The sequence below is a fragment of the Melanostigma gelatinosum genome (genome assembly GCF_949748355.1).
Source record: "Melanostigma gelatinosum genome assembly, chromosome: 5".
In the NCBI taxonomy this organism is placed as follows: domain Eukaryota; kingdom Metazoa; phylum Chordata; class Actinopteri; order Perciformes; family Zoarcidae; genus Melanostigma; species Melanostigma gelatinosum.
This window is the reverse complement of record NC_136638.1, coordinates 10014468-10026128: the sequence shown is the minus strand read 5'-3', so window position 1 is coordinate 10026128 and position 11661 is coordinate 10014468. Positions and strand designations below refer to the sequence as shown.

The 11661-nt window shown below is 49.2% G+C and overlaps 2 protein-coding genes across 5 annotated transcripts; both read right to left on the bottom strand.

The window, feature by feature from the left end:
* Positions 1-637: 637 nt before the first annotated feature.
* Positions 638-4188, bottom strand: p2ry10 (P2Y receptor family member 10). 3 transcript variants are annotated; one of them, XM_079268807.1, is made up of 5 exons: positions 4015-4188; positions 3517-3584; positions 2456-2688; positions 2186-2366; positions 638-1960 (listed from the first exon to the last, which is right to left on the bottom strand). In XM_079268807.1, the coding sequence occupies exons 3-5, from the start codon at positions 2626-2628 to the stop codon at positions 1064-1066; spliced, it is 1251 nt and encodes a 416-aa protein (XP_079124933.1). In that variant the 5' UTR covers positions 2629-2688; positions 3517-3584; positions 4015-4188; the 3' UTR covers positions 638-1063. The 3 variants fall into 3 exon arrangements, with proteins under 3 accessions (XP_079124933.1, XP_079124932.1, XP_079124934.1); XM_079268806.1 differs by having other exon boundaries at positions 3525-3584; XM_079268808.1 differs by lacking the exons at positions 3517-3584; positions 4015-4188 and adding an exon at positions 3113-3246.
* Positions 4189-6280: 2092 nt separating this feature from the next.
* On the bottom strand, positions 6281-11661 carry lpar4 (lysophosphatidic acid receptor 4). Of its 2 annotated transcripts, none has more exons than XM_079268290.1 (3): positions 11378-11661; positions 7471-8263; positions 6281-7332 (listed from the first exon to the last, which is right to left on the bottom strand). In XM_079268290.1, exons 2-3 carry the CDS (start codon positions 8044-8046, stop codon positions 6844-6846), a joined length of 1065 nt encoding a protein of 354 aa, XP_079124416.1. In that variant the 5' UTR covers positions 8047-8263; positions 11378-11661; the 3' UTR covers positions 6281-6843. The 2 variants fall into 2 exon arrangements, with proteins under 2 accessions (XP_079124416.1, XP_079124417.1); XM_079268291.1 differs by having other exon boundaries at positions 11404-11661.

The following is an 11661-nucleotide window of genomic DNA, read 5'->3' as shown; positions in this document are numbered from 1 at the left end:
CTATACTGAGGGTTTCAGTGGAGACTGGGCTTCCTGTGAGTGTGTTGGGGGGGGGGGGGGGGGTGTGGTTTACAAGAATTTGTGACACCATGACTTCTGCTATAATGGCTACTTCCACCTCCCCCTGTGCGCTGCCATGATGCTCCACGTGTGTCCTTTTGGATGACAGATGAAAATATCGTAATACATTCAGTCAATACTGAAAGTAGGAACAGGAATGTTTATTTTTTTGGGGGGGGGGGGCTTTTTAAGCTGCTGTTGGTTCCTTTCTCACACTTATTTCTCAACGCAGGACTTTCAGTATCTAAATAGCAGAGGACATTGCTAGATACATAGCAGCCAAGGGATCAGAAGTGGGTGGGTGAATCAGACATGTTCTTCCTAAGGTGGGCTGCATACATCTGCCTGAGGGTGGGGGTGGAGGGGGATTTGGCTCAGACTTCGGTATAGCAGAAGTAAGAGAGGGGAGGGGGGGTCTGACTTTTGTCTACCGGTTTGTCGAAGCTGCCGCAACTGCTTCCAACTGCCTCCACCGCTCTTCGTTGCGAGAGGAAGCACAGCCGAAATGAGTCGGCACCTGTTTTCGCTTGAAGGAAGCCTCATTATGAAGCAACACAAACATCACAGCACCAGAGGAGACGGACAGCGCTTTTATTCACACAACATGCATTTACGGACACATTATGACATACAGCTTATTTAAAGTTGTCGCGCGTTTCCTAAACATGAACAACATCGATGTAGCTTATGTACAGGAGGCCGCTGTGATGATACTCACATGGATATCATCACAGCGTTGTGAAACACAGACATCCTTTCTGTAGCTGATTGAAGATCTGCTGGTTTGCATATGAAGGCTCTTCACATTGAGGTCAAAGCTCTGCGGGCCAGTTTGTGTTCGGACAGCTGTGAAATCATCTCGCTGTCACACTTGGATCTTGCCAGTCGGTTTTACAATCTCAATCTGTCATGCTTTGTCTGTTTCATTACTTGAGGAAAAACCAAAGACCCCGCTTGTGACCCCCTAATCGTGAAAAACAACCCCCCGCGCCTGCTAATAACGCTACTCCCTGTCTGAGCAGCTACTCTCCATGCTCATCAGTCTGTGCTGCGCAGGGCGCTGGGTCGGGGAGCTGATCGGGGAGGAGAGCAGCGAGGCGGTGAAGGAGGAGGTGCGCCTGGTGAGGTGCAGCCTGAACTCGGCTGTCACGAAGTAATAAAGCAGAGGGTTGAGGCAGCAGCTCAGGCTGGCCAGGCACAGGGACACCGGGTGGAACTGATGCACGGCCAGCTTGGTGGCGCAGTGGGACACGATGTCCTGCGACACCATCAGGTAGAGCAGGAAGTTGATGTGGTAGGGGGCGAAGCAGATCAAGAAGAGGGCTGAGCAGCTGAGCACCATTCGCAGAGCGCGCCGCTTCTCGGCCTTTGTCTGCTTTTCCTGGTATTTGTCCGACTGGCAGCTGGCGGTGACCGACTGGAGCCGCCCGCGTGGCGCCGGGTTTTCCTGACCCTGCGTCTGCGTGTGCCTGAGAGAGCGGGCGATGCGGATGGAGCTGTAGCTGATGCAGGCCAAGGGGATGAGGAAACCAAACAGCTCAGCGAGAGCCATCATTGTGACCGCCAGAGAGACCGGCAGGTGACGCATGGGCAGGTCCTTGAAACAGCTGGTATTGGAGACCCAGGCGGGGCTCGCACTCGAGGATGGCGCATGAAGCCCGGCGTAACCCGAGGGATGCTGGGTAGAAGTGGCATCCAGAGAATAGGATGCGTTGTAGACTGCCTGTGCGTCCACGTCGGGACTGGTGGAGCTGCTGCTCCGCATCAGGATGAACGGCGAGCAGGCCAGGCCGACCACCACCCAGACTACGATACTGATCGCCAGGTCGTAGCGCCGCCTCCACCGGCGTGCGGCGAACGGGTTGAGCAGGAAGACACACCTCTGCATGCTGATGCACATCTGGGGACAACAAAAAAAATAGCGACATGAAAGTTATTGAGCAGATTTTGAGCCACAGGAAGTAAATTTGTTCCGACAACTGAGGAGAAGGGAGCCGAGACTTGAATGACTTCCTGACATTTGGCTCCCTTTAAACCGATTCAAACTGGCTAAGCTGTCGTTTGAGTTCCCCTTGCTCCTTCTACCATCTTCACAGTAATTCCAGGATTATTACCGCCTGCTCACCAGGAACACTATGGCGGCGTACATGTTGAGGTATTTGAGGTAGAAGCAGAACAAGCAGACGCCTCGTCCAAAGGGCCAGGTGAGTGTGAAGTAATAATAGATCCTGAGGGGCAGAGAGAGGATGTGGGCCAGGTCCGCTAACGCCAGGTTTATCATGAAGATCACCGCCTTGGTCTTCTTACTGCGGAGCGACATGCAGAGGAGTTAACCATGTTCCAGAGCGGGTTTGAGGTTTCACATATATATATATAAATACGTGCGTGTGTGTACCTAATGTGTCTGCAGAGGACCCAGAGAGCGGTGGTGTTGAGCAGCAGCCCGGGGATGAAGAGCAGCAGGTAGAAGTAGGTGTACATCTTGTCCCAGCTGATCACGCTGTCTCTGCACCGTGAGGACGAGTTGACCAGGGCCTCCCCCCACGCTCCGGACGCGTTCACAGTCATTTCCGCATAAGTCGACAACACCCGATCAATCCTTCATCTCGTCGCTCACACACTGAACACCTGCAATGGTGAAAGGAGAGCTTACAGTTAAATGCAACTGATGGCTGACATCGCATTTAGAGGAAGTCCCAATTTTTTGGTACCGTTTCTTGATAAGAGACCCTTTATTATGGCCATTAGTTAAACAACTATATATATATATCCATGATTTAATAATGCTGTATAGATCTGTTATCAGCTATTATTCAGGACAGCACTTGGGTTGCCAGGTTGTGAAGAAAATGTCTCAAATCAGTAGCTGTTCTGGAAGTTTGTCCTGGAATTACATGATGTTCAAATGTCAATTTTTTTGCCAACCGCTGTTCCTAATTTCTTTCAGTCTCATCTTTGGCGAGCGGTCATCCTATCGCACAACACCTTTTTTTTATTAGCTTGCTCCTTCATTCATCAAAGAAGACTTCCATTTGACTGTTGGACCACTTACCTTCTGGAAAAAGTCTGCAGGGCATCTGATCCTTTTTGTACAGTATATTGCCGACTGTAAAATATTAGACAATTACTGTATACTTTGATTACAGTAAATTGCTGTATAATTTTGATACAGTAGCTAAATTACTGCCACTAATTTCCGGTGATTTTACGACTTTCTTTAGGTGTGAACATGTTTTCTTTTGCTGGATGCCCAAATGAAATCAGAGGAGTCTCTGTCTCGCCAAAGGTTGCAGCAGGAAACGTGGAAGAAAGACAGCATTTAGTCTGCTTATCACTCAAGCATCGCCCTTCCTTCTGCCATCAAGGCGAGACCCCACCCTTCCTCCGGCGGCCCCAGAGGGGGAAGAGAGAGACGCTTTTGCTGCTTTACTGTAACTTTCACCAGTTTTGACTCACAGACTCACCTCGGCAGTTTGGGGCCGATCGGTCTGCCACAGTCAGCACACGGATCCCCTCGCGTTAACCTGTGCAGTGAAGAGTTGCACAACAGCATGTTGTCAGGCTTGAATCTAGGGAAGTGGTGCGCAGGTTGATGGTAACTTGAGAGAATACACTGGCGACTTGCATTTTCTAAGTGCTGTTGTGTAAAGGACATTTTTGACAATATCAAAACCCATTTGATCCGGTTCTCAAACTCTTACATTTCAGTCTTAAAATCAAAACCCCGATGACGTTTCCAATCATTAAATAGTGCAGCGGTGATCGAATTTTGCCTGCATGACAACAACCTAATTTGATTTCAACAATGCCCGTAACGTGTACATACTGATACATTATGATGCTAAGTGAAAGAGGATTTCATAACAGATCCCCCTGTCATCAACAAAATGTGAAGCATGACTTTGACCACACATTTGACCACCATCTCCCTAACCCGACAAACTGTGCAATTACCTGGTTCGTCTCCCCCTAAACGATCAGCGTGGATGGAGGGGAGAGGTCAGAGCCCGGAGTGACCACATGCTCCTGCAGTTCCACAGCAGACTGACGCACAAACACTCCTCCTCCAGCTGTGCAGCGGCAAAAACAGGGTCAACAGCAAGCCTCCCCTGTCCCACTCGAGCAGCAGAGACCTGTCAGCGTGTGCGTGTGCATGTGGGTTCTGTTTGAATGTCTGCACGGGTTGGTGGCGTCCGGTGTGAGCTGTTTCTTATGCTGACGACGGGAAGGGGAAGCACGGCCCTCGCAAGTGTTTTTCTACAGTTTGTGATGTCACTGAGCTCCTACAGCAACCAACTCAGAAACTTAACACAGTGTGGGGCGCACAGAGCGGGTGAGTGTGTGGTTTAGAAAACAAAATGACAGCACAGCACACACACACACACACACTGGTAGAAAATATTGATCGGAAAGACAGACAGGGATGAAGGTGTTAGCTCCTCTCACCTCTTGACATTCTGAATCTGGTCAGTGGACGCAGCAGAGTGTGAGCACACGCCCTTTGTTTCTACACTACGATGCTGTTTCGCAAAGTCAATTTGCATCTTTCAACATTTGGAGATAAAAATGTAATCATCCACTTCCCCTATCAGATGCCACACTTCCTTTTTCAACGCTGTTTATCGCTGCATCATTTTGTAAAAAAGGCGGGCGTGTGTGTAGATGTCACACTTCTTGTTCTGGTCTTCTGCAAAAGGTTTGATTTTATTATTTCTCAAGTTGCAGACAGCGAGGAGTGGCTACGTGCCCTCTTGTTTTCAGTCGTGTGGCATCGAGAAAAAGTACATTTTCAAGTGTCTCCAGGATGCAAAACCACAGTTCAACAACATGGCAGCGGTTTAAGCCATCCTGTTAGTGTCACACACAGAGAAAATAACCGACTCACGAGGTTCCGAGCCACCTGCGACACACACACGCATGCACACACGTGTTTTCACTCAAATGTTTGTTGGGACTTGTGGCCACGAGAGGTCAGAGCAGGCCAATGCTCTCAGTAAACTGAATATGCATGTTTTTTGTTCTCCTACAATCAGGAGGGCGGATTGCTCCATTAAAGGACACGTTGAGCTTCTTCTGCTGCAATATTCCGGCACATTCTTGACATGAACCGCTCAGGGGGTTCAAAGCACGGTTCTTGTATATTTTTCTACACTCCCACTTCTTATGTCCTGCCCTACGCCACTTCTCCCCACTCGTCCTCCCCTCTCTGCTACCCTTGACCCAAATCCCAGACGAGTCCATCCTCTGTTGTCCCCGTCTCCACCGCTGGATGCACATGGTCACACCACTCGCACGATCAGAGAGGCCCTCTAGAATTACGACATCTTTTCTCTCTCTGTGTCGCTCTGCTGCAGCTATAGAGACGTAAGACATTCCCAAGTAAGGCCATGAATCCCTAACTCTGCATGGCTCCACGAGAGAACGGATAAGCAACTTGTGCGGACGTTTTGCATAATGTCCCAGACAGAAAAGTGTCCCCCTCTCCAGCAGGATCCCGTTGTATGCACAAAGAAAACATATGGACGACCCAGCTGCAGGTCCTAGCAGTAGCTCAATTACAAACACACAATCGAGCCGGGAACATCCTGGCCCAAGACACTTACAGTATCTCACTGTGGATCGTTTTTTACTTTCTGTGCCGTTTTAGTTTTTAGAGTTAAGATGGAACAAAAGCTCTCCAAGCTAGCTTTCTTACTGTCATTCGTTACATGGCATGTCTGCCTTTTGCATAAAAGTATTCACCAAACGCACCACAACTGGATCTGCTGACATCACTGTTTTTTGCTTGACGTGCAGCGTAACACGATGATTTTGGGTATTTGATCAACAGTGTTCACCCGTGCTTTGCTGTGCATAAGAGACTTTGAGCCGATCTGCAGTGTAAGGCCAGATTAAGACAGAGAGACCTCATTCAGAAGCAAACAATGGACCGTTGCGCCAGTCATTATAAGCGGTTGGCCGGTGACACGGCACACGGGCCAAGGTCCTCGACTGGATCGGCGCTGGCCTTTGCTCCGACAGCGAGATCGCTCCGGCTGCTTGATGGAAATTGAAGAGCAGAAAAACAGAAAAACTCCCTCATGAGTTCAAACATACCGACATGCTGACGACGGCCAGATCAGATTAGTTAGACCGAACCAACGGGAACGAGGCGGGGGGGGGGCAGAAAAAATAAATGCAGCAACGACAACAATTTGAAACATTTAATGGCCTCAAATGTCTACATGAGACACATTTTACTCCTGTGTTACAATAGCAGTGGGTCTCACCACACTAACGAGTGTCATAGCATTAAGGTCTAACATGATATAATGTGCTGTGGAAGCTTGGACTTTATAACAATACAACTTAAGGGCTCAGCGTGTTACAAAAGCACTTAACAGCATAGTCCAACGATGTGGATGGAAACCCACGATCCAGTGCATCTGTGAGTGTTTGTGAGTGTGAGTGTGTGTGTGTGTGTGTGTTAAGCCTGAGTATGATGTGTTGCAGTCTCTTTTAGAGGCTCTGCGTGTCTCTGGACAATAGTCCCGGTGTGGCTGGGTGTCTGATCCCCGGAGTGTTCTCTCATAATAAACACACACATATACATTCCTCTGCTCTCCAGTGGTGGAGTAATCCGTAAAGCCCAGGCCATACCTCAGGGTTTACCTCAGGACTTAACTAATCTGCTGAGTTATGCGTCACTTCCAGGAACAAACAGCTGATTGCTTTGTTGTTTAACATTCAGGGCTCCCATCAAACCAACACTGTCCTCCTTCACCTTCCTTCTTCAGTGCCGAGTCAGAACTGACTCTCGGACATCTTTGACTCCTTTCCGTTGCTGGCCGGGTTGTGTGTGTCTCTGGGGAGAGTGTTCGCCGCGTCCTGGGTCTCGGTGTCGCTGCGGGGCAGACTCCCGGCCCGGGAGCCCGTCCCTTTGCCGCCCATGGTCAAGCTCTTCTGGAAGCTCTCGGAGGTGAAGTAGTAGACCACAGGGTCCAGGCAGCAGTTGAGGCTGGCCAGGCACAGAGTGATGGGGTAAAGAGTTCGGGCAAAGCGCTCCACGCTGCAGTTAGCCAGGGCCTGGGTCCGCACCAGGGCGTACAGGAAGAGGATGGAGTTGTAGGGGACGAAGCAGATGATGAAGATGCCCAGGTGGACCAGAATCATCCGTAGGACACGTTTCTTGCTGTTACAGCCGTGACCAACGGTCATCGGACGGCGCAGCGTCCGCAGAACAAGCGAGGAGCATACCAAGTTGACCAGGAGGGGGAGAAGGAAGCCCACAATCTGGGAATTAAATAAGAAGCACAGCAAAACTTTACGAGGAAGTGGAACATCACTGCTGTGTCTCTGGTTAGCTTAATAAAAGACAGCGTATGAATGGTGTCTATGTTAATATGTGCGCCTGTCAGAGTCCTCACTCACCTCGATGAAGATGGTGATTTTGGACAGGTAGTTCCTCCAGGTGCTCTTGGAGAAGCCCTCGAAGCACGTGGTGGCTCTGTGTTTGTTGTTAATGGTGGAGAAGAAGGTCACCGATATTCCTCCCCCTACGATGGTCAGCCACACGCCGGCGCACACCAGCGCCGCGTTCCTGCGCGTGCGGATGGAGCGCGAGCGGAACGGGTAGACTATCGCCAGGAAGCGGTCCACGCTGATGCAGGTGAGGAAGAGCATGCTGCCGTAGATGTTGGTGATGAAGGCGGTCCCCGACACCTTACACAGTCCGTCGCCGAAAGGCCAGTGGCGGTTGACGTTGTAGAAGACCTTGAACGGCAGCGTGAAAACGAACACCAAGTCGGACAATGCTAAATTAGTCATAAACATGGTGGTCTCGTTGCGCATCTTCATCCGGAAGCAGAACACAAAGAGGGCGGCACAGTTGGTGATCAGGCCCAAGACGAAGACCACGCTGTAGACCACCGAGTACAAGTTGTACTTGAAGGAGTCGTCAATGCCGCAGTCCTCCATTCCGGTCTCGTTGAGCACCAGGCTGGCCATGGCGACAGCTTCGACAGGGCGGGGGGGGGCTCCACAGAAAGAGGGTACGCCAAAGCCGTCAGGAAAGGTGGGGGGGGGTCGGGGCGGATGTCTGGGGACCGGAGGTGTCAGCAGGGGCTCCACCAGTCAAGTCTCCTCCAAGTCATCGTGGACGTCCAGACACACAAACGGAGGCCGAGGCGGTCAGGATGTGCAGCTGCAGGGCCGGTCGGGCATCCTGTGGAGAGAGAAGGAAAAGACTCGCGGTCACTTCCTCACCATACACGCTACAGACGGAGACGCAAACAACTCCAGCTCGCCTCGAGACCAAGTGTATGTTACACCCGTACGCCTTTGGCCACTGACTATACCAAGACCTCCAGTAGGTTTAGTTGTTTTAAGTGTATAGAAGGCAGACATTCATTCCATGTTACACCAGTGCGGATTTTAACGATTGTTACCATATAAGAGCCAGAGTTGTAGGATATTTTCTAATAAGACTTCTGGCCAACATGCAATCCCCCCACACACACAAAATATACAAATGTTTGATGAATGTGTATATTTAAAAAATATATTTTAAATGCTTCACAATCAACTTTTATGACTTGCATTTAGTCAATCTGTCAGTGTTGTAACATTGAGTTTGATCCATCAGTATAAATGAAGGTCATAAATAAAAACTCCATTCATCTGCATCCATTCATGAGCGCGGCGTTAAAGAGCCCGGTGTAAAGACGTAGAGAAGTACACAAAGTGCAAGGCCGAGCTCCAACTGGAGGAAGTAAACAAGTCAGCGTGATGGTGGTTTGGTACAAAAGCAGCTCCCACCATCGCAGAGCAGCGTTGCCATGACACACAATGGTTCGGTTGTCAAACATGAACAATTGAAAGAAAACGCTTTTTTTTTTCGAGTCATTTACTCGAAGTGCAAATAGTTGTGCGGGCGTGTGATGTCAGAACAAGGACTCGGGTTGTTGGGACTGTGGTGAGTTTTCTCCATCACAGCGGGGCCGTGTTGTATGAACACACTGCATCCATTTACTGTAATGTGGAAGAGTTGCTGCTCCTCCAATCATACAATATATACGACAACAATTAATCTGAGTTGGAAAGTGTTTGTGTGGCCAAGTCACAACAACAAACCTCCTCACAGTCGCACGCTGTTATTGTCAGTGCGCTGCCTGTTAACCAGGCTGGGAGCCTCTAGTGAAAGACTCTATCCGGTTACATCATTGAGTGATGTTGACCAATATTATGGACTAAAAACTCGGGACAATCTTGGCCTCTGCTGTATTGATTCTGACCGTTCCTTTATCTTCTCCGGCTAAAATCTCTCTCCCAAACTCCTCCCAACTTTATGCAGAGTGCAGTTCTAAGTCGCTGCAGCAGCCGATTTAAACTGGCCTTATCTTGTGTTACGCAACGGAGCCGGAGCAACAGAGAGGTGGTTGGCCTTTTGGCGTAGAGTGTTAAAAAAACAAAGCATCCAGAGTGTCTCTGGAAAGGTTCACTCGTATCGCTCTTTTCACCTCTCTCACACACACACACACACACACACACACACGCACACACACACACACGCACGCATGCACACAAAGGCAACGCTGTGAGTGCGAGCGGTCCATCAGACCTGTCCCGTGCCAGCTGCAGAGTGACATCTTTACTGCGCTTTCACACGCCTCCTCAGAAAAGCCTCGGCCGGTCCGGCCCCTCACAATACCCTCACTGTACCCGTCTGGACCAAACACACACGTGAATACACAAGCAGGCAAACGCGTACATGTGCCAGTCCTCACACACACACACACACACACACACATACTGTAGGGGTCTGTGTACTGTGGCTCAGTCCCAGGACCTCTGACAGTGCCGGCTTCATATTCAGCTGATGTTGTTTCTGCAGGGAGCCAAGTCTATAGAGCACTGCATTTGGCTGCTATACAGTTCATGTGTCAGGAAACAAGAACTACACATTTAACGCATGTTACGGATTTCTAGGAGTCCCACTGGGGGAAGGGGGGGGGGGGGGGGGGGGGGGTCAGACCTGGATTTCCATGCACAGGTCGAAGACAGCTGCACATTTAAGAGGCCCCCCCCCCATCCCCCGCAGTCGGCAGAAACAGGCCTCTGGGGCCCGCTGATCGGATAGAGTTCAGGCTCAGCTCACATCCAGCTGTTCCTTTCTCTCACACGCTAGGAGGAAGGAGGCAAGGAGGGAGGGTTGAAGGCAGAGGACGACCAGGCGAGCAGTGTTGGAGAGGACATCTTCACTTACAGCCAGTGGAGCTGATAGAGCTACACACAGTGTTCAATCAGAAAGGTCTGGTTCCAGTTGCATCACACTCCACTAATATCACGAATACGTGAATATAAAGTCCTCCAAATACTTCTTCATTAGGTTTGTAATATGTTGAAACTGTTAGTTATCACACACACACACACACACAAATGATTTCTTGTTGAGACTGTGGAGAAAAATCAGGTATTGGCTGGATTGAGATTCAATCAGCACTTAATACTTGTGGCCAACTGTTATTCAGAGGTGGCGTGTACTATGCACTAAGTACTGTACTTAAGTACAATTTTGAGGTACTTGTGCTTTGAGCATTTCCATTTCAAGCAACTTTATACTTTTACTGCACTGTATTTAGGAAGCCAATATTGTACTTGTAACTCCACTACATTCATTGGACTACATACATAGTGGGTTCAGATAACTTCTATAAAGTATAGATGAACTAATACATAATTATTGCTTTGGATGAAGCTACCAATCAGTATATCAAGTAGCTGAGATTAGGCTGCATAATGAGTTCTTTTACATTTTGTACATTTAGTATATGTTGATGCTAAAACGTGTGTGCTTTTACTAAAGAAAACATTTTGTATTTTTTGTATATTGTGGTATTGTTACTTTTACTTAAGTACTTCTTCCACGACTGGTGCATGGTGAATTTGCACGAGCCTACAAAAGGTGTTGTTCTGTGCCCCTCAACACATGAAATAAGACTTGTGATACACATTAAACCTCTTATTTCGACTTTTAATGTTCAATTCTGAGCAAGAGAAAAGCTGAGTTCTCGAAGGGGCTGTGTGGTAAATTGCATTAGGCTGTATTGAAGGATGTGTGTGTACTTCAACCACAACAGTTCAAAGCCTCGTCGTTCGGCTGTAGCTGCCCTTTGTCAGCTCTAAACTGGTACAATCGGATTTTGTGGCTAAATGATTTCTGTTGTGTGGAAAGCAGCCACTCATACGTTTTTCCTCAACTATAGACGAATTATGTTTTCAGTCAACTTCGCCCAACAAAAAGACATTATTGTGTGAAGACAAAGCGGACTGGACTTACAGGCAGCTGAAAGGATGACAGCTCACCTCCCGGTCACTGATGTTTGTCAGTCTGGCAGCGGCGCAGCTGTCAAAAGAAGAACTCCACACTTGTTACGTGTTTTCTCCCTCCAATGTTCCGGTGCCGCTCGGTCCGCTCGGCTCGACGTTTTCCCACCGGACCAGACTAACCCGGCGAAGTCCCGGGGCCGCTTTTAAAGCGAGTTAGCAACGGCGAAAGCACCGCGGGTGTGAGTTTCCTCAATTAATCCCGACGACTCGCTCCGTCCGTCCGTCCGGCTTGGA

Excerpts from the sequence above, each read along its gene's own strand:
- p2ry10 (XM_079268807.1), bottom strand. The coding sequence starts at position 2,628 with ATGACTGTGAACGCGTCCGGAGCGTGGGGGGAGGCCCTGGTCAACTCG. Across the intron at positions 2,367-2,455 it reads GTCCTCTGCAGACACATTAG|TAAGAAGACCAAGGCGGTGA; the intron begins GTACACACACGC and ends GTCGCTCCGCAG. Across the intron at positions 1,961-2,185 it reads ACGCCGCCATAGTGTTCCTG|ATGTGCATCAGCATGCAGAG; the intron begins GTGAGCAGGCGG and ends TGTTGTCCCCAG.
- lpar4 (XM_079268290.1), bottom strand. The coding sequence starts at position 8,046 with ATGGCCAGCCTGGTGCTCAACGAGACCGGAATGGAGGACTGCGGCATT. Across the intron at positions 7,333-7,470 it reads AAATCACCATCTTCATCGAG|ATTGTGGGCTTCCTTCTCCC; the intron begins GTGAGTGAGGAC and ends TTTAATTCCCAG.